At 34.1% G+C, this 23,623-nt stretch overlaps 2 protein-coding genes across 4 annotated transcripts in view; one reads left to right on the top strand and one right to left on the bottom strand.

The window, feature by feature from the left end:
- Positions 1-10,234, bottom strand: part of ptpn4b (protein tyrosine phosphatase non-receptor type 4b) — a 35,325-nt gene extending 25,091 nt beyond the window's left edge. Inside the window, exons 1-2 of one of the 3 annotated variants that reach the window (XM_079593985.1) lie at positions 9,851-10,234; positions 3,320-3,474 (exon numbers count right to left, since the gene is read on the bottom strand). In XM_079593985.1, coding sequence (XP_079450111.1) covers positions 3,320-3,457 — 138 coding nt within the window. In that variant the 5' untranslated portion in view covers positions 3,458-3,474; positions 9,851-10,234. Of the gene's footprint in view, positions 1-3,319; positions 3,475-7,148; positions 7,348-9,850 lie in introns of those variants that run through there. The other 2 variants (XM_079593986.1, XM_079593987.1) reach the window with 2 other exon arrangements.
- Positions 10,235-12,507: 2,273 nt separating this feature from the next.
- mrasb (muscle RAS oncogene homolog b) lies at positions 12,508-22,911 on the top strand. The gene is made up of 6 exons (XM_079593065.1): positions 12,508-12,700; positions 15,384-15,590; positions 18,456-18,609; positions 18,956-19,055; positions 20,294-20,373; positions 20,481-22,911. Exons 2-6 carry the CDS (start codon positions 15,398-15,400, stop codon positions 20,578-20,580), a joined length of 627 nt encoding a protein of 208 aa, XP_079449191.1. The 5' UTR covers positions 12,508-12,700; positions 15,384-15,397; the 3' UTR covers positions 20,581-22,911.
- The last annotated feature ends 712 nt before the right edge of the window (positions 22,912-23,623 follow it).

The following is a 23,623-nucleotide window of genomic DNA, read 5'->3' as shown; positions in this document are numbered from 1 at the left end:
TCGCGATTAATCGAATCCAAAATAAAAGTTTGTATTTACATAATATATATGTGTGTATTGTGTATACCAGTCATTATTTTGTATATATAAATACACACACATGCATTTATAGATTTAAGAAAAATGTGTTATTTATATATAAAATGGTTTTATTTATATATAATATAAATCATATAAAAATATATATGCAAATATTTCTCAAATATATATACATGCGTGTGTATTTATATATACAAAATAATTACACACACATATATTATGTAAACGCAAACTTTTATTTTGGATTCGATTAATCGCAATTAATCGTTTACAGCCCTAAAAAAAACACACACAAAAAAACACAACAAACCAAAACCAAATCAAAACAAACCAAAACACAAAATAAAGCAAAAACAAACAAAACAAACACAAAACACCGAATCAAAACAAACAACAAAACAAAACACCAAAACAAAAACCAAACACAACAAACACCAAACCAAAACACTAAATCAAAACACACACCAGACAAAACACAAAAACAAAAAATCTTGAAAAAAAAGAAAAAAAAAAAGAAGTAATGTCTAAGAAATTAAGTAATGTATTTTTTGATAATACAATGACTTCAATACTGTACTTTTTTATTTTGGACCTGGCATCCAAACACCATGTTCATTAGGTACCATTGAAATACCATGTTTCTGGACAAGTGTGTTTTTGTTTGTTTTTTTCAACGGAATTCCCACAAAAATCGAGTATTTTCACAATAAAACAGTAAATGTAGCGCAATAGTTATATATAATATAGTTAAAATAGCATGTTTTATTACCAATTTATTTTATTACCAAACCAAAACATGAGACTTGAAATACTATCCTTTGAATCCAAGGCCGTTTTAACAGACAAGCGTTTGCGAGCTAGTTTAACCCTTCAGCCCGGCAGATCTGTGCAGCATGTATGATCATGACAGCCATGGCCTCAGGACACGCTTCTGTCGAACCCAGGAATGTGAAGCATCTGCCCGAAACAGCCCCTCTGAGCTCCACGCGGAAAACCAACCCGAGCCGCCACATCGCATAACTCCAGTCAGCCTCTATTGTGCCTCATAGACGGCTGGTCTCCTGTGGTGATTCTTACCGACCTGCCATTTAGCAGACATTTTTCATCCAAACCAATTTATCGCGCACTGACGGCAGCGCTGGAGGAGTAAAATGCTGATACAGCCAAACTGAGAGACGTCAGTAACTTTGCGGTTTCTGGGTCACCTCTACCTGGGATTGAACTTACAACCTCTAGAAGATCATTATCCACACAACTCTAAGACATGTACTCGCGGTTAGTGAAGGAACAGTTCACTCAGAAGTAAAAGTCCTGTCATCATTCCAAACATGTATGAGACTTTCCTCTGCAGAAGACAAATGAAGATACTTTGGTAAATGTTCAAGCCGTTCAAACTTTTAACAGGAAAAACAACTGAAATTTCAGTCTGTTCCTCGCACCAAGCATTTGGAGCACTTGGAATATAGTGCACGAATCATATGGACAACTTTGGCCAACATTTACAAAATACAAATAACAAGGTCACATGAGACACAGCCATCTAACCGTATACATACTGGGAACCCCCGTGGTGAGGAGCAGAGAGTTCGCTCAGAGTGTTGCGCTAATCACTCCGCAGAAGTAGCAGTGCTTCGCCTTCTGAGAATATAGTTCCCAGTATGTATACGGTTAGAAGATGGCTGTGTCTCATGTGACCTTGTTCTTGTACACGCTGTGACTATACAAATCACAACATGTAAATAGTTGGCGTTATTTTGTCACTTATTGGGAGCAGTATGCTAGCTGGAGCCGTTTACCTCCAGTCTTTGTGCTAAGCTAGGCTAGCGGTGTGTGCGTCAGACAGAGTTACGGCACGCACGGAGATGAGAAGGGTATGTATGGACTTATCTAACTCTGGGGGATACGGTGAATAAGCTAAAGACCCAAAAAGTCGGCGTATTCCTTTAATTTGTGTTCCACAGAAGGAAGAATCATACATGTTTGTTTGCAACAACTAACACATACAATTTGACAAAACTATTCTTTTAAGGGAAAAAGTGTGCCTCAGAGATTTTCTGTGGAACAAAGATCTCAAATTATTCTTTGCAAATATAATTTAAGATTTTAATAATTTTGAAGGGTTACTTTAAGTCTTTTAGAGTTCTTCTGAACTCTAGGCCTCCAGGGGGAAGAATCTTTGGATCTTCTCAATATCCAAACAAATCCTTAAAACGGAAGACGAAAGTTATGTCTTCCGTCATTAATTTTTCCATTAATTTTCCCATAAGGGAAAAAAAAAAAGTTTATTTAAAGAGTTATAAGCCATTCAACCAAACCAACCAGATACGAGGTGCATCATAACATTACAAAATTTGAAGCAAAAATTTTGAACACTTGACAAAAAGAAAAGGGTACAAGACTGTGTGATGGCTTTAGTGACGGAAAGAACTACAATCCCATGAAGCATTGCGCATGACAAAGAAAATGGAAAAATAATAATGAATAATGATTATATCTGTATAAACACTTAATTTATTATATTTAAAATATGTAAGTAGTATTTTGGCAGACTTGATTATGTCCTTTGTTGTGCTTCATGGGAGAGGATGTTCCATGCAAGTAGACTTTGCCATACAGGAAGTAAGACTTAAAAAGATCATAAAAAAATTATGAAATGAATGCAAACGGATGGCTTCAACAAAAGCATATACTATCGATTAACAACATCGGAACTCAGGTCTGTCTTTAAAGGTTTAGAAAATATTGTTAAAAACGAATTTCCTTCTGAAGAAAATGCATGGATTTTTTTATACGTTTTTTGTAATCTAAGTAAGTTAGGATTGAAGTACTGTTAAATTAATCTTTATATATATATTTTTTTCATTTTCTGAAGTAAATGTGAGTGGCATTGGACCGCTGCCAAGATCCTTGAGGGTTCTGAGTGGTTGCCAGGGCGTTGTTATGCAGCTGCTAAGGTGTTCTGATTGGCTTTTACGGATGGATGATTCTGATTGGTTGCTACTGCTAATTGGTTTCTTATTGGCCCGAGTCCAAAAAAAAAAAATCCACTCTGTAACCTTTAGTGTAAATATAGGATTTTTTGCATGTTTTGTTATCCACCAAATTAAATCTAAACTGATTACTTACAAAAGAAAAAAACATGCTTGTTCCAAATGATTTTCAAGTATGGAGCACAAAGGATACTGAAGTTCAATATTAACTCAAAATTTGGCTTCTTTTAGGAAAACAACTAGTCCTGAGGGTTGATTTAGTAGCTTAGGTTAAACATGCGTGTACTCACATTGACACTGAAGGTCTGCACTGTGTTGTCCAGCAGTAAAACGTTACACACCACCTGCGCTTGCTGTCTCTCTCTGGCCTCCTCCAACGCTCCCACATCGTAAGTACTGCCAGCAGGCAACCGGAAGCGTGCGGTCATTACGGTCCCCACTCCGTCTGCAAAACACACAAGGCTAAAGGTCACCAACAAGCTCAGCTGACCCGCATTCAGCACGGTACACGTTATTAAGCAGTGTAAAAAAACACACTAGCGCATGTGATCCTATGGCAAACATGATTCACAAACATTCATCTGTACTCCACCTAAAAAGTTCCAGTAAACGGCTATAAAGCGAGCAGTTTTGTAGATTTTAGCTTTCAGGTTTTACTAGTAGAAGCGAGAACGCAAAAATCAAAACACGACAGTTAGACAATGGTTTGTCAATTGAAGAAACTCAAAGGAAGTACAAGTCAGGGTTGCTGTGAAGATAAGTCATCATACAACATGAAAGGAAATTGCCAAATATATTTACTTTTTTTTTTTTTTTCTTTCTGTGAGCTAACCTTATTCAGCTTCTCAAACTGCTGAAATTCATAACATTAAACGGTTTCATTCAAGGTTTCAGTGATACTAAACGCTCCTCTTTAAGCTAACAAGGTCAACTTTGACCAGATTCATCAAGACTATCAGCCAACTGAAGAGTTTCTCTTTGAAATTGCTCCGTCTTTTCTAATATAAATAGGTTTTCAAAAGAGACAAATACAGAAGAATTTCAACAAGAGCAAAAAAAAAAAAAAAAAAAAAACTTCTTCCTTTGAACACCTAGCAAAAAGAGACATAGCATTTTACAGCCACAGTTTCTCAAACCTAACCAAGTTTCTGATTATTGGCAATGATATCACCAATAATAACGAGAACACAGTGAAAAATGCACATTAATGCAGATTTTAAAACATTGTGTTGACGAAAATATGACAAGAAAAAACAATACCGCAAAATATGAACTATGCTAATGCTAACAATGTTTTCAAAGCTAACAATGAACACTGATGAACTAATGCACATTGATAGTGGGTTAATAAACTCCAACACACACATCTTATACATATATAATCAATGAGATTTATATAGGCCTACATTAACATATTAAAATTGAGCTTGAGTGCAAAATGTCGAACATTAAATTACAAGCTAGTCAGAATGTGCAAGTCTTGATGCGAATAGACTCCTGTAACAATGCACTAAAACACGGACAATAAATAAAGACGTAGGCCTAAAGAACAAAGAATTAACAAAATTGCTAATTGCTTGAAATTAAATGTTGATACATGTTTATATGAACATTTGGTTTATTTAGAACTTCCTAGTCAACTAAATTTTGTTTACTAGCGATGGAAAGAATTTTGGGCAACTTAAAATATTTCTCCGAAACAGCAAAAAAAAGTGAATTTTAGGTCTCAGCCGAAATAGTTTTGGAGGCATTGAAATGTGACATTTAACATGAGCATTTTGTCAGCGTCTATTTGGGGCACAAAACACAGATGATGAACTAAAGCGAGTATATATATTGCAGTGTGGAGAGAGAGACACATACAAAAATAATTCTAGAGAAGCAATACTTGAAATCTTTTTCTGCTGAAATATCATGAGGCGACTTGTTGTGAAAGAACTTCATAAAGAGTTAAATTACCCAATAACCCAAATGGTTTCGACCTTAACGAAAATGTATATTTTGGTAAAAAATTTGGTTAGATGCATTACTAAAATGTACTCAAATTAATGAATATGACATGATAAAATATCAACTACATTTTAATAATTATTGTTTAGCTCTAGACAGCCCACTCTGAACTCTTTAGACTCGAGCTAGACATCTAGAACCAATACTCTAGACTTAGTGGGCGACGACACACAGAATCAAAGACTTTACAGTGAGTTTCAACTCTAGGGAGCTTGTAACCAACTGTTAGGTATCTGACTCCACACCACTCAATCTAATGTCTTTCTAGACAAGGCTTAAGCCTAGTTCTAGACTAAAATGCCTGTTTGAGCGGTTTTAACTGAAATCAACTTGCACTGACATATCTTAAAATATGTCAGTGCAGTATCATTGTTTTGTCTCAAGATGGACACCAGTAATGTCCTAAATTGAACTAAGGCCTAGTCGTGGCTAGGGGTGGGAATCACAGGGTACCTCACAAACAATACAAACCGATATGATACACGATACATGGCTCACGATACCGATTATATCAGGATACAGCAATTCTGCGAAAATGTATATATTGCTAGACAATCCTATAATAATACATCACAATATCTGTTACTATTAAACTTACAATAATATACGACACTACTGTAACTATTAAAACAAAATGGCCGTGTAAAGGTTAAGTGCAGGTTTTCTCTCTTTATTATAAACTGTGTTAGAAAACAGCACAAAAAGTTTTCAATTAGATTGAACATTTTAAGTAAATTAAGCATTTTTAATGCTTATACTTTTTAAAAGCTTAAACTTTTCTTTGTGTAGAACCTGACACATTTAACTTGTTTTATATAAACCTTGTACATTTCAAAATTTACCAACCTCTCATTTAAACCTGGGAACATCTCAGTGTTTACCAGCTTCCTCAAAGGGGTGGTTGATTATGATTTCACTTTTTTAACTTTAGTTCGTGTGTAATGTTGTTTTTTGAGCATAAACATCTGCAAAGTTACGACGCTCTAAGTTCAAAGCAAAGGGAAATATTTTATTTTACAGAAATCACTTTTTAAGGACTACAACAAACGGCTGGTAGGGACTACACGAGCTTCCTCCTGAGTATTTTTTTTTTATGTGACGATACCAGCATTTCCCCCTAGCATTTTAAGCGCTGTTGAGCAGATTCTTTATCACCTCTGATTGGCCATTGTGTTCACACGCTCAACAGGTCTGCGATTGGCTACAATGATCAACGCTTCCAAAACATAGTAAATTGACATCTTTTTGACGTTCTTTATCTGCTGATAGACGCCTGCATTCAAACTCTCCCGTGTGTATCTGTGGAAGCGCTCGGTGAAGAGCGTCAAAGATGTCGATTCACAACATGTTTGTCCCATCAATGGTATAAAAGCCGAAGTGCGTTCAGACTTTGGACTTAAACGGACTTAAAACTCTCTTTCTTAGGCTAATTAACTTATGTTCAGGTTTCCCTCATTCATGTGTTGAGCTTGAGATTTTAATCTCCTTTTAATTTCCAAATAACACCCCATTGACTTCCATTATAAGAACAAACAAAAAACAGAGACATTTTTCAAAATATCATAGCAGGTTTGGAACAACTTGAGAGTGAATTCATGAGAATCTGAAAGGTTTCTACAAACAAACAAGAAAACAATCATTTTTCTCTTTAAAATACCCCAAGCATCATCTTCTCCTGAAGCCCTTTGAAATGGCATTTGTATAATTTATCATTCACAGTTGCCTAAAGTTTATTTTAACTTTTTTTTTTTGTGGTTTCTAAAAATGGACGCAACTAAGTTTCTTTACACATGTCCGCGCTGTACGAAACAAGCTCCCATAACACTAAAAGGCAGCTGCGTAAACAACAGGGGGTCAGAGTTCATGACCAGTAGGAGCAAACATGTGACCTTTCAGCACGGTCACATGCCGCCTATTCAAACTCCCACACCCAACTTACTCAAGTTATTAATCTATGACTAAATCTACATGAAGAGCAACTGGCAAACAAGATCAATAACAAACGCATTTGAGCATTCCTTTGACATGCGTTCGACTAAATTTACATTGTACCTTTAAAAGAGACGTTTGAACCAAAAGCATCACTGTTTCTTAAAATCTCACACTTACTGTTAAGACGACATTGCTGAAATTTGAAAAGATTTGAAGTAGAAGAACCGCAGCGATTTTTAATCGTAAGATCTCAAAAACAACAAAATCACTCCTAACTGTTAAATCTGATGCTTGCATCAGCACAACCTTATTTGTCATGCGTGTCAATGCAGAAAGGATAATCTCTTTGTATAACTTGCTAAACTGTGATGTGTGTGTGTGAGAGCATGTGTGTGGCGGAACATTTCTCTTCTGTCGAAGTTTCCCCGGATGTCATCGAATACCACAAACACCGAAACACTTACAATTTTCCGCTGAGTGGGGATCAGACCACCAACACCTCAGTAGATCTTAGACAGCGGGGTTACAAAATGAGTTTATCCCCCACCCCAAAAAAACTCTCTCGGTCAGCCCCCCTAAACCACCTTACACCCAATATTTCCATCTTTCTCTCTTATGTTATCATAACCTAGAACTAAAGCATCATAAGCTACAGTGTTCAGATTAATTTCTGTGAACATCAAGGGAAATTTCAATGCTGAATGCAAATAATGATATAAAAAAATAAAAATTAAGGCAACAATTATTCAGAGTTAAGATTGCTAAACAAATTAGAATTTTTTTATTAATTTTTAAAACGATACATATCTTTTGTCGTTGATGCCATTGTCAACTAGGGCTGCCCCCTAATAGTCGACTAAACGTTAATCGAAGAGAAGAGGCTTAGTCGACCAAAATTTTATTTTGCCAGTTAGTCGCAGAAAAAACAAAACTCACATGAAGTGGCGAAGTCACGAGGGACAGATCGTTAACGGCGGGTCTTTGCAGGAAATACGGGCAGGAAATCCAAACGCTTGCTTATCGTCCTCTTTAAAAATGGCTTATTATCATTTGAAACATGTACGTTGTAGAAACTTTATATAACACTAATATTAACCTAGATAAATGTTAATAAATGTTAGCAATGTTAGCAAAAAATGTTTTTGAAAGTTAACTAATCCTTTAAATTATATAAACGTGCAATTAGTCGTCCAATGGTGTAAATGTACGACTACTAGTTGACTAAAAAAATCTTTAGTCAGGGGAAGCCATATTGTCAACCATCATGTCAAATCAAACTTTATGGTATTTTACAGCAAATGTTCTTGTAATATGGCCAATATACTACAATATTTAGCCAATTAGTTCCATGTTTATTTATTCAGTTGTCATTTATGCACTTACAAAATTGTGAATATTCCAATTTAGTATATTTCGGACCTATGCAGTTTATGGTACTTTCAACAGACTTCAATGATCAATTTTAAGTATATTTTACAATAAACTTTGCAAATTTTACAAGTAATTATACAAGTAAGCTTTTTGGTTCTCAATTGGTTTTGCTTCAGGACCCAGACAGTACATTTTCAAGTCAAGCGGCAGCCGAAATCATCAAAATGCACTGTTGGCCATTTTACAGGTAAAATTGCATACATTGTTAAAATTTACAAATCGCATGCACACTTAAAATTTAGCTTGTAAACATCCAATGCAAATCTTTCATTGGATGTCAAGCGGTAGCCAAAAACAGTATCTTACAAGACACTGTTGGTCCTATCAAGCTACACTTTACAAGTAAAAAAAATGCATCCAGGAAAATTTCAGCTCATTTCAAATTTGACGAGTTTCCTTTTTTTTTTTAAACACCTGCATGCATACCTAAAACTGTGCTTGTACACATCCGATGCGAAACCAGTTGAGAACCACTGAGCTAGAAGAGAAGACAAAGATGCTAACAGACCAACAGGATGTCATTCATGCTTTCATTCATGTGTCACCCATTACACCTGAACCAAAGCCAGCTTTACAGGACCATCCAACCCTACTGCAATACCAACCATTCAACAGAATAGAGTTGCATGTCACGTCCATTTTCACATGTAAAAGTGCTTTTCATCCAAACAAGCACATTATCAGAAGAATACCACACATACAGATCTTGCATTACAGTCTGTTGAAGAATGCGCGCGCGCACACAAACACACACACACGCACACACACACACCAGGGGGACAGAACAGTAGATGATGTCACCGACTCAACCAGGGGAGATGCGTAGTGCCCAAAAAACAATTAAAACAAACCTTATTGCACCATTATAAGGTCCTCTCTGAATCCGACTGTATGCAAGGAGATTATTTGCATGCAAAGGATGAGAGGCTGGGGTTATGTAATGATGTGGCAGAGAAAATAAGGCACAATGGGAGCAGCTGAGATGTACAGATGTGGCATAAACCTTAAATAAACACAAAAGCTCAGATATATCGCACATGACAGCTGAAGGATCTCGAAAAGAGGCCATTGAGAGGGTTGCCAGGTATCAAGAACAGAACGAAATACACTATGCATTCAATCCATGTTGCCCGGCTGCACACACACCACAGACACACTGCATGCGTTTTTGGGCATCGTATGGATGGATTATCTTGACATGCAGCAGAAATTAAACCCGGGACGTTACATAAAAGCATTTGCATGGCATCCGAAGCAACCTGTCCCTAAAACCAGCGTGCAAGGTGAATGCACGCTTTATGCCTCTGCCTGTGCACCATTTCGGGGATCTGGAAGCTTGCATTGGTTGGTTTGGTTGCTATGCAATGGGATAAAAAAGGAAGACAGGACATGCATGCATGCATGAATGGTGACACCAATACAGAAATACAACCATAACGCATGCTTACCTTCATATACAGGTTTAGGAGAGTCCAGTGAATTGAAGATGATCTTGACTTATGATGAAAGGAGAATAGGAGGAGGGGGGGGGAGAGGATAAAACGGCAGCTCATCTGCAGGAAAATAACCACATTGCTGTAGATGTTCACATTACATTCAATTCAAGGGGCCTCTGGCACTGTAAGAAATAGTCATTCCAAAATGGGGACGCGATCCTGGCTTCTTCTGGGCGCGGTGCATTAAATAAAAGCCTCAAACGCAATTGCAATCTTTTCTGTGGCTGCTGGCCGGGTTTAGCTCTATAATCCTGCATATGTCTCTGTATTGCCGCTACTGGCTGCTGCGGCTGCAACGTGCAGCGTTAACATGGCGCAACCGCACACGCCCCGCCTACATTCTCATAGGTCTGACGTGAGGGCGTGGCCAAGACGCGGGGCGGGGCCAAGAAAGCAAAGGTTCACTTCTCAGGCGGATAGACATACGTTGGGAATCATTTGTGTACATTTCGTTTAATAAGACTTAAATGCGCAATTTAGTTGTTTAACCTTTTACAGTCTATGGTTGTAACATGAAAATGTGTGATGGAATATAAGTAGACCCAAATATTTTACGAACTAGCACCTACATATTTAAAGGGATAGTTCAACCAAAAAATAAAATACTTACTCCTCAAGTTGCTCCAAATCTTTTTTTCGGTTGAACACGAAAGATAGTTTGAAGAATGTTGGTAACAGTCATTGACTTCCGTTTTTTCTTTTTCCTACTGTAAGTCAGTCAACTGTCTGGTTACTAACATTCTTCAAAATATCTTCGTTTGTGTTCAACACATGAAAGAAACTCATACAGGGTTGGAACAACTTGATGGTGAGTAAATTCTGACAGAATTTTCATTTGTGGGTGAACTATCCCTTTAAAATCGCCGTCTTCTCGTCTAAGCTTGTGTGTGTTTGTAGCGCCATCTTCTGGAGAGGATGTATTTATGTCTCATTTCCAAGGTGTTGACCTGAATCTGCACTTCTAACATAATTACACCCCATTAGCACTTTATTGAAGGCAACAACTCTAGATCGAACTCTTGTCATTCTAAAATGGAAGGTTCAGGCTCCGGTGATCTTTTAAAGCAGGTTTAGATGACGATTAGGGTTCACGAGAAAGCCTGTCTGTTACTAGGCAACCATTATGAAGTCACAGAGCGATTTTAGAACACATCACTGCCACAGATCTGTTTCCAGCATATTCTCCTGTAGTAAATTACATAATTTGTTTGTGTACAAATGAGCCGGAAACTAAAATGTCTCTTATCTTTAACTCAAAGAGCGTGGGCTGGGGAAAATGCATCAACAGTTGAATCATAGCATCAGCTCGTCAGTTTGAAATGAATGAATTTTGTTGGATAGACTATAAAGCCATGTCAGATTTGAAATTTGGTGTTATAATCAAAGTTACAAAAAGTCGTTTTTTTTTTTTTTTACTTGGTGCCATTTTTTGGACATGTAACAAAAGTACCTGGGTGTCCCTGACTTTTCTTAACCCGAGGAGAAAGGGCCTTCAGACGTGAAATATCTCACTTCTTTCAGAGACATGAAATCTGATATTATTCTGTATGATATTTAGAAGGACACATTGTGGTTTGATTTACTGGGATTGGATTAGATTGTGAAAAGTAGAAGATATGTTAGGATATGATATGATATTATTGGTTAATATTGTTTTCCTCAGATAAAAGAGTAGCCTAGATAATATGATATTGTTTTACACTACTACACTATTTTATATATTATATTTTCATTTTTATATTTTTACATTTGTATTACTATTATAATTATCTATCAATCTATTGGTTATTATTTGGTTTTGAATTAAAAATGTACTTTTCATTTATTGAATGTAAAATAGTTGTTATTATTATTAATAATATTTTAATAACAATAATATTACTATTAAAATGATCGATCAATGTATTGGTTATTATTTGATTTTTGAATAAAAAAAATTTACTTTTTATTTATTGTATGTAAAATAGTTGTTATTATTATTTATAATATTTTAATAACAATATTACTACTATTATAATTATCGATCAATCTATTGGTTATTATTTGGTTTTGAATTTAAAAATGTACTTTTCATTCATTGAATGTAAAAAAAATATTATTATTATTATTAATATTTTAATAACAATAATATTTTAAAACCTTTTTTTCTTTTAAAATTTTAAGTGACATCCGTAAATAAAGTAGCCTATTTCAAACTTGTGTAAAACTCGCTCCCTTGCCTCTTTTAAGATAATATACAGTCAATGAATGATTTAATCTGTATTTTAGCTATATATTTCATTTGTTTGTCTAATTTAACAAGTCAAACAAATATATAATGTAAAAATAAAATAAAAAGTATTGAAATAAGAAACTGACTCATGCGAGTGCTTCCAAACTGAGCTCTGACAGCGGAACGTACCAAACCCGAAAGGAAGAGGGGTGACCAACTAGCTATTTTCCAGATTTACTTTTTGATATATCTATCTAAAATTCAAATTATCCATTTTGAGTGAACAGCATTTCTTTAAATAATCAGTAGCACAAACAAGTATCGTCAAGTATTAAAAATAAGTTTGATATTTGTCAAAGAGCTGAACGCTTTCCCCCTGCCAGAGCTGTAAATCAGTGAAGTAACTGTGAGCGCTCTCGAGGTGTGAGGAACTGAAAACGGCTCTTCGCGCGGCCCGATAAAAAGCCACTGCATCCAGTTGTATAACAAATAGACAAACGTTTCCGCGTGAGTATTTACTCGGTAATGTCGGCAGCAACATCTGTGGAAACGGATCGGGCTATTGGCATATGCTGTCATCTTGTGATAAGGTAATCATTTTCAATGCATAAATGCATGCTGATTGCATCTATCAACAGGACGAAGGAATACAATCTAGGTCTCTATATATCAAACGGGCGTTTTAAGATTATACCTGATTGTTTCTATATAGATATGCATGTTTTACCAGTTGATTCATGCATTTATGCATTATGCATGAACATGTTAAGTGATCAAATTGGTGAATTGCAACATTAAGCGCTGCACACACACACACATCCTAAAATGCAGGAGACTGCATGATTTCCTTTTTGCCAGGAAGATGCTTTCATTGCAGGGTAGTTTCATATAATGGAGATCATAGATATGCACATACCTAAGATGAAGCCTAATGGGTAATGCATTAGGCAACCCAGACAGAATGATCAAGGTAGGAGTATTGATATATGCATAGCTCTGAGTGCTGAAGCCATGCACAGATATGACAATATTTCACACATCATGCACAAATATACAATCTAATTTGAGTTGAAAAGAGACAGTACAATTGTATGTTTGAAAGTACAGTATGTGACATGGTTGTTTTCAGTAGTGATAAATGGTAGGCCGATTAATCGACCGATTATTTTTTTTAGCGACTAGCGTCTATTTCGAAAATATTGCGAATTGCGCACGTTTTCAGTTATTTTTAGTGAAAAATTATTTACTCAAATATTTTTAAATGTATTTAAAATAGTGAATAATATAATATAATTGAAATGCTTATCTTTTAAGTAAATGTTTAATTAAAATAAAATAGTATTTTCCATTGTAAAATTGTAATATTTATATCGGCTTCGTTAAACCACTTTTTCGCAACACGAATAGACAGTTTTTCGTACTCTTGCGTTGTTAGACTATGGCATATGAAATTACAGACTACATTATCTAGTACGGAACCTCGCACATGACATGCAGAGAAAAAATATAAAATTAGTTTTAGTTAAATTGTGGCGACAAATTTAGAATTCGTTCCTACAATGTGTCCATTTGTTCCCTCGATTTAGTAAATCCTGGCCATGTTGTACTAATTCGTTCCATGGTTTTAACTAAGACAAGGGAACAAACTATTATAATTGTGTGCACGATTTAGTAAAACGAGGGAACGAATTATATCTTTTGTACGATTAGAAAAATGAGGGAACAAATTTTTGTGCGCATGATTTAGTAAAACGAAGGAACAAATGATTATATACTGCACACGATTCACTTAAAAACGAGCGAACAAATTAGTAAAACGTGCTGACAACGTATTAGCAAGTGGTGGAACGAATTCTTGATTTGTAGCCGCGATATACATCATTTGTTCCCGCGTATCATGTGTGGGGCTCCGTAATACAGAATGTCTTGTGATTCACAAATGGCCTGTTTTAGATCCAGGTGGTTTCACCATCCTTAAGAAGTGGAGTCATATCCCAGATGATTTCAGAAAGGAAATCCTGAACTTCCCTCTATTGTGGTTAACAGGAAGAGTAACGGGAAGAGATGTGTAATACTGACATCTGACATAAGGGGTCAAGATCCAGCAGTTTGGGGTGTTTAATTCTGAAATAAGAGGTTGTGTTTGTGTTTTTGAGGTTGTTCACTGTATTTCAGAAGCTGTGGCGTTGGTTTGTAGAGTTTGAGCTCACTGGTGGTCAATCTGTCTGGGGCTTTCTTGTTGTTGGCAGTTTTGAGTTGAGATCACACTGCAAAATCACAGCGCCGTGGCAATCCAAGTGTCTCGTCTAGACCGTATTTCCTGTGTGTGTGATGATCTGGTTGGATGTCTGGGGAAAGCCTTCTTCTTTATGCCAATATAGAGTCCATTAGTGGCATTTCAGGGTCTGAATCGGTGTTGCTTTTCTCTTAAAGAAACAGCTCACCCAAAAAAACGAAAGTTCGATCAGCATTTATTCACCCTCATGTCGTTCTTAAACTCACTTCATTTATTTATCTTTCGTAAAACACTGAGATGTTTTGAAGAATGTTCTGGTTGTTTGAGTCAGATTTTTTTTTTCTTCAACGAATCAGTGTACAAAACCTTCTTGACATTATTCTGTATGAACCAGAATGTTTAGAAGAAAAAAAAAAAGTGGTTTGATTTACTGGGAAAAGTAAAGATATTTTAGTCGATATTTAGTGTGATATTATTGGTCGATTATGTTTTCCCAACCCACAAGGGCTTGATGACATCAGCAGAAATGAAAAGTTGTTTCAGAGGCGGAGAAAGTTGTTACGTTTTGATAAAAAATTGTAAATGCAGATAAAGGAGAAGATAAAATAATATTGTTTTACATTATTTTTATATTATATTTTTACATTTTTGCATTATTATGATTACAGTTTATTATTATTATCAATTGATCAATTTGTTATAATTTACTTTTTATTTTTTTATAGTTTTTTATAGTTTTGATTTATACAATAGTTATTGTTGTTAACAATATTTGAATCATATATATATATAAATGTGTGTGTGTATATATATATATATACATTTTTTTTTTTTTTTCATAAATTTTTTGTCAGATAACAAAGAAACTCCATAAAGGCACTAGTGCAAATACAATTTATCACACTGAATAATTTCAGCTAATTAAATAATACAGATTAACGCCTTATCGACTGTATATACATATTATGCATTTGTATGCTTGCCTGGCAAATCGACAGCACCATCTCTCATCTGACACCATTTTCTCTCTATTGCAGGTGTAGCTGTCTCCATGGCGACCAGCGTGGTTCCCGGGGACAACCTGCCCACTTATAAGCTGGTTGTGGTGGGAGACGGAGGCGTGGGGAAAAGCGCTCTCACCATACAGTTCTTCCAGAAGATCTTCGTCCCTGACTACGACCCCACCATCGAGGACTCGTACCTCAAACACACCGAGATTGATGGACAATGGGCCATTTTGGACGGTGAGCAGTTCATTACGATGCCAATAGAGGGCAGTGCAGCTCAAGCTAAAACAAATCCGTTTATTTTATGCACAAGAAGAAATCATCAAGCAGTCATTTCTGACTATTCAATATTTATATGAGCACTAAACATTAATCACAAAATTATGAGTTACAGTTAAACGAGTTTAAACTGTTAAAGAGAATAAAAGGAAATCTTTAAGATATTTGGAAATTATTAAATATTTTACTTTTAATATATTTAGAGTCAAAAGTTGCAAGGAAAAAAATGAAAGAAGAAAAAATTAAATATTATTTTCTATATCACAACTGCATTATATTCAGAGTTATTTTGATATTATCTATGTACTATTAGCTTTTATTTTTATATATTACAATTTTCATTATAGATTAAGTTTTAGTAATTTGTTATGTGCTTTTGTCAGTTTTATTAATTCAACTTTTTTATTCCAGTTATTTACTATATTTTCTATTACATTCATTTAATGTTTATATTTTATTTCAGTGTTATTTCTTTTTTAGTTGTTTTAATTTTAGTTAACAATAATCACAATGATTATATTATGAATAAATAATTAAATGTACCATGTGCAGTAATACGAAGATATGTCATAAATTAAGATATAAATGTAAAAGTTTTTTTTTACATTTATGCATTTAGCAGATGTTTTTATCCAAAGCAACTTGCAAAATGGGGAAAATATTCGTTAAAAGAGGAGCTTTCACCTTTAGAATAGTAAAATACTTTCTTCTTTCATTATGAATTATCAATATAACAATGTCAGTGAAAAGTTTAATTATATATATATATATATACTATATATATATTAAAAAAATTATATTCGATTAATGTTATAACTTATGATAAGAATTATATAATTGTAAAATACATTACTCTTTCATTATGAATTATCAATATAACAATATCATATTTGGAATATCAAATATTAAAAAAATCAAATACTTAAACTAAAATAACTGAAGTAAACAACATGCTTTTATTACAAAAGAGTACAAAATTACTGTGGAAAAAGCTTAATTTAATAAGCATTTATACATTTGTCAAATATTTTACTTTTACCTGGTAAAGTTCCCCTGTGGTGAACATCCAGTTTTTAATGTTTTTTATTTGTCTATATGTTGTTTTTAATATGCTTTGAGACAAACCATGTGCAAATTCATAAGGCAACACCATTGCTGAGTAGAGTTGTCAATAGAACTGGCTTCCATACTAAGTTGGTACTAAAATAAAAAAATGTGACGATACCAGCATTTTCCTCTAGCATTTTGAGCGCTGTTGAGCGGATTCTTAAACACCTCTGATTGGCCATTGTGTGTCATTGTTGACCACTGTAGCCAATCAGAGACATATATGTTTAGCGCGTCAACACAATGGCCAATCAGAGACATATATGTTAAGTGCGTGAACACAATGGCCAATCAGAGACATATATGTTAAGTGCGTGAACACAATGGCCAATCAGAGACATATATGTTGAGCACGCGTGAACACAATGGCCAATCAGAGGTGTTGATGCTAATTTGCAATTCATAGAACCGCATATACTAAATGAGGCAAGGGTTTAGAGTTACATTCAATAAAAAAATGTTCAAGGAAAAAAACAAAAGGATCAAAGATGAGTTTAAAGGGATACAATTATTGACTACTGGGGGACTTTAATATATTAAATCTATAATTATGTTAATGTAAATTAGGGCTGTCAAAAGATTAATCGCGATTAATCGCATCCAAAATAAAAGTTTGTGTTTACATAATATATGTGTGTGTACTGTGTAGAATTATTTATATAAAAACACACACAATCATGTATATATTTAGGAAAAATTGGTTATATTTATATATAAAATATTTATATATAATATAAATTATATAAATGTATATACAGTATATAAATGCAAATATTTCTTAAATATATATATGAATGTGTGTGTATTTATACATAATAATTCTACACAGTACACACACATATATTATGCAAACACAAACTTTTATTTTGGATGCGATTAATCTTTTGACAGCCCTATGTAAAATATTTTCATTCTTTTCATTACAAGTTATCAACATAATGAGTGAGAAGGTACAATTAAAATTTAAATATTAAATAAATAAGTAAAAATTTTACTAAATGAAGTAAAAACATACTTTTATTACAAAAGGAGCAAACATTACTTCGAAAAAGCTTAATTTAATAAAAATTTCTAAAATATCTCTTACTTTTCAATATAAAATATTAAGATAAGAATTATAAAATTGTTAAATACTTTCTTTTTTCATTACAAACTATCAAAATAACAATGACAGTGAAAAGTTTAATTTACAAATAAAATAGTAAATAAAAAATACTTAAAGTCCCCCTGTAGTCGATAATTGTATCCCTTAAAACTCACCAAAATTACATATTTAAATGTTTTTTCCTGTGTAAAAATGTATTCATGTCTAAAAATAGCTTGAATGTAACTCTACACCCTTGCTTCATTTAGTATTCGTGGATTCATGAATATGCAAATGAGCCCCGCCTCCACTCACTCATACAGGCTCGTCTACAAGTTGATGTATTGGATTGGTAATGCGTTTTATGTGTCACTCTTTACAACGTCGGACACATAACTGCAATTAATATGATTAGCCTTTGGCTTGAGAAAATACTCAGCAATAGTGTTGACTTATGATTTTGCACATGGTTTGTCTGAAAGCACATTAAAAACTCCACATAGACATAAACAATATTAAAAGCTAGAGTTGCACCACATGGGGGTCTTTAGAAAAATGCAAATGGACTGAATGAAGTAAACAACAGTGTGTATTTGTGTGATACTGCAGTTGCGATCTGTGTGTTTGTGCAGTTCTGGACACGGCCGGGCAGGAGGAGTTCAGTGCCATGAGGGAGCAGTACATGAGGACCGGAGACGGGTTTCTCATCGTCTTCTCAGTCACGGATAAAGCCAGTTTCGAACACGTGGACCGTTTCCACCAGCTTATCCTGAGAGTGAAGGACAGGTACCAACACACACCAGCACACATTTGAGTTGCAGACTGGTCTTCAGTGCGGTTTAGGGTACGTTTACATGACAGCGATGTACTAAAAACGCATTTTTCACGTGCAGATGACAGCGTTGTCAAAACAATGCCAGTTCACACGTATCCACGAAAACGACTAAAAACGCTGTATTATTCATGCCAGGCCAGTAGATGGCGATGTCACTTTGAACTTATATTTTAAATCTCATTTTATTAGGTCAACACAACAAATGATGTGATAGGCTACTGGTTTTCCGTGTTTAGTTGAAAGCTGTGTTGAGTGGACGGCCCCTGACTGTGTGTCTTGCTTGTGTCTGTGTCGCAGGGAGTCGTTTCCCATGGTTCTGGTGGCAAATAAAGTTGACCTGGTGCATTTACGCAAGATCACTAGTGAGCAGGGACGAGAGATGGCCTCCAAACACAGCGTGAGTGAAACCTGTGGCATAATTCTGAATGAACCAGAATATTCATATGAAAATCATTTGGCTTTATCTACTGGGATTTGATTGGATTGTGAAAAGTTAGGATATTATATTATTGGTTAGTATTGTTTTTCTAACTCACAACACAAGGCCTTGATTACATTAGCAGAATAAAAAAGAAAGTTGGTATGTTTTGATGAAAAATTCTGGAAAATAATAATGTTTTACTTTTATATTATATTTGTATATTTTTACATTATTTTTTATTATTTTAATATTCATTATTATTATTGATCCCTTTGTAATTATATACTCTTATTTAATCTTTTGACAAATATTTTAAAATATATTTTACAATAATGCAGATCATATTTTAATGCAGAAATATTTCACAATAAGACCAATGACATTATTATTTTATTTTTATGTTTACATTATTATTAAATTATAATTTTTGTTTTAATATTTATTATTATTATTGATCAATAAACTTGTTGTTATTATTTAACCTTTTATTCAAATACGTTTTTAAAATATTTTACAATATTGTTTCATAATGCTTGCAAACCATTAAATAGTTCAGAAATGTTAATAAATACATTTTTATTATTAAGAAAGAGTCAATTTTGCTTATCAATTTTGCTTATCAGACATGTTATAATAATAATATATTTATTATTTATGATAATCATAAATCTTTCAGAATCATGTCACACATCACACCTATTTTTACAAATATGTTTTACAATATTGCAAACTAATAAATAGTTCACAATAGGACAATCAATGTTTATTAAGAAATAGTCCATTTTATTTAATAATTTTTTTCTTATCAAACATGTTCTAATATTTTAATACTAAAAACAACAACAATAATATTATTATTATTAATAATACAAAATCTTATTTAATTAAAACAAATCTGCTATTCAGATTTTTATATCATCAGATATTTCATATTATTATTAATCAATTCATTTGTTATTATTTAATCTTTTATGCAATATTTTACAGTAATTTCTTACAATAATGCAAACCAATAACTAGTTCATCAACGTTTAAGAATTTTTATTTCATGTTGAATCTTTATTGAATTTTTCTTATCAGACATGTTCTAATATTTTTAATAAAAACAATAATATAATTATACTAATAATACTAAATCTTTTTTTAATCATGTCACGTCAACTATGAATCATTTTTGCTATTGTAATTGTTGTGTTTTTATGTCTTCATCACAGATCACGTATATTGAGACGAGTGCAAAAGATCCGCCCATGAATGTAGACAAAGCGTTTCACGAGCTCGTCAGAGTGATACGGTACGTCCAAGTTTACAGATCACGTGACCCTCCGCGCGCTACAAAGCTAGCTGCGCGTTAGCATTCCCATTCGTCTCAATAGCATTGATGTTGATCTCTGTTCACAGTCAGCAGATCCCAGAACGGGGCCTGAAGAAGAAGAGGAAAGCCAAATGGCGGGCGGACAGACCTTCGGGTTCCCAGAGGCTGCACTGCGTCTTACTGTGACCGCACACCCTCTATCTCTGGGCGTCAATGCCGCGATGAAGACTCCAAGACTCGGACTGTTAAAACACACACACACACACACACAAAGCTATGATAATATCCAGGAACTAGAGAACACAGATTCAATATTCAATATAACGTGGAATTTCAGGCAGTTTTCATGGGATTTTAATAGCAGGTGAAAAATGACAGGATTCTAGCGCTGTTCACTCGTTATTTCTCAGAGAACAATTCAGAGACACACTTTCTGAGGCCTTGTTTTGTATTGTGTTTCTATATTTATTGTGCTGAATTCTATATTGTTAAGTGATTGTTAATACAGCGTAATGGCTTTGAAAACGGTCTGTTCTTGGAATAGACGTCCGTACTGATCAGAATTACAGTTGCACAACGGGCATGTATAGATGCAATCGGAATGGGGGGAGGGGCAAATGCTGGTTACCATGGGTACCATATTTTTATGAATAAAATGAAGATACATTAACAAAACACTGCAAAAAACAAAACAAAAAAAACAGCAATAGGGTTACGCGCATGACAATAAATTTACACAATTACTATTTCAACAACATTTTACCATAAAAGTGCTCGCATTGTCTTATTAAATATAAATACGCTTTACCATATATGGTAAGGTAACATGATGTCATCCAATAAACATTTTTCTGTAGCATTTTTGTTCCCGTTAAAATATTACTCCCATCTTTACAGTGTAACTGTGGCTATTTTGGAAAAACTTTATTTTATAGTTCATTTAGTCAGTTGGATGGCGGAAAAAAAATACAAAAATAAGGTGCGTTCATGCCATGTTACATATTATAAAAAACGTTCACGTCTTCGCAGAGCTCGTGATGTGAATTTTCTAAGAGCTCCTACTTGTACCATGTGACCGCTGCACCACCTGACCACTGCATATTCATTTAGGTGTTGATAGTGTTGCCATAGAAACGCATAATTAATGTCACATGTTATTATGGTATTATACCACTGATCTATTTAATGTCATTATATAGATCAGTGTATTATACAGATTACGGTAATTACAACATGTCGTGAACGCAGCATTACTTTTCAGTATTTTCTTTGTAAAAAGCGGCAAACCTGATCTTATGGGTAAACGTAACTATGTTACTAGGTAGCGCTTTTGGATGAATTCGTACAATGTAAATCGCACAAAAACGTAACATTTTTAGAAAGAAAGTAAGCATGAAGGCCCAATCCTACCCCTAAATGTAACCGGCACTGGGGTGTAAGCAGATCATACAACAACGTATGAATAAGATTGTATGAATTAATACGAATTAGCCACCAATTTGCCAATAATTTACCAATTGCCATGAGATTGCGTTGCGTATTCTTCATTTTCCGCTTAGAAACAATACATAACTATGGTAACCGGAATTCGTTCACCTGGCGCTAAACCACGCCCCCAATGTGTGATGCGTTGCTGACCGTATCTATAAAAACTCAAAGATCGATGTTCTTACATCAGCTCCTCTTTGACGATTTATGATGTTATTATTAAGATCTGTAAGACATCAGCTGATTGTAGATCAAGACTATCACGATGAAAGTTTTGTACATTTAATGCCTGATCTCAATTACGTTGCCATAAAACTGAGTCAATCAGTAATTGCACAAAAACGTTACAGTGTTACATTGTGTCTTTGATGCTTTTGTTACATAGTTACAATGTAACATTCTACATTGTGACATCAAGGAACATTACGAAGTCATTAGATCATGGGACTCGTTCCGCTTTGATCGCGCGTTTTTCTTTTTTTTCGCTCGTCTCGAATGCATCGTCACTTTATTTTGAATGCGTTTTCGCTCGTTTCAAGGTTCTCATTGATGTTTTGAATGTATCGTATGTTATTCTATACGCCAGTTTTGCTTTTTGATGTTTCAAAAAGTACAGCTTTAGTGTTTAGCATATTAAAGGAACATCGTCCAAGTAGTTTGTTTTGTGATTCGTCTGCCCTTGTTTTTCCTACGTGTTATTTTAACCTTACGAAAGCAGATCTGTTTTGTTTCAAAGACTGGATGTCCTCCTGACATTTTCCATTTTTATTTGAAACTTGGTGCAAATTTTGTGGTTCAGTTATTACTGGATTTTATTTAATTTTTTTGCTATTGTTTTTTTTTTTTTTTAAGTAATTTATTATATAAATTCTATGTATTATGTGATCATGTTTGTATGAAGATGAAGTTAATTAAGACCAATTAAGGCCAAAAACATGCTCTGAAAAAAAGAAGGGATTTTTTGCATCAGGAATATTGTAAGAATTTGTAAAGTGGAATATAAACATTATAATAAAAATCTAATAAATCAATCAATTGTCCACACATCTTTTAATTTATTTATTTTATTTGAATAAATGCTGCATGATTTAGTTGTTCAAAAGATGAACTTAAATAAATATTGTACTTTATTTTCGGGTTTTGCAAGAATTAATTTTTATAGCTGAAAGAATTAATACAGATTTGTTTTCTTTGAGAAACTAATTACACATATATACATATTAATTTAACAATTGCTATTTAATAGTAACTGATAATAATAAATAAATGCGCAAATTAAATAGCTTTTAATTTATGCTTTATTATTCTTTACTCGTTATCATTCTATTATTCCCTTTGTTTATGTTATGCCTTTTCAGCCACACAGTGGCGCTATTTACTAAGGAACACTTCACAGAAGAAAGTGTACACCACAAGTTCAAGCAAAACAGATCCTTTAGCTATAAAAATATATATTATTTACCTTCTTTATATGAGAGGAAATCAGTCACCGGATATGAAACACGTGTCAAAAGGCTATGCCTACTAATATTCATAATTATTAGAACAACAATAGTGCACAATTCACCAACACAGTAGGCTAAGTGAAGAAGGAAGTGCTATTGACAAGAGGAACGTTTAATAATTGCATTGCCCCTGTGACATCAAAAACCATTTGCAGCATTTTCTGAATGGATATAGCATGGAATAGTAGTGATTTGCTGTTGTTATTGTGCTGAAGTCCCACAGTCATTGTGACAAG

Source organism: Phoxinus phoxinus, assembly GCF_949152265.1.
Source record: "Phoxinus phoxinus genome assembly, chromosome: 20".
In the NCBI taxonomy this organism is placed as follows: Eukaryota; Metazoa; Chordata; class Actinopteri; order Cypriniformes; family Leuciscidae; genus Phoxinus; species Phoxinus phoxinus.
This window is presented reverse-complemented; position numbering and strand designations above follow the sequence as displayed.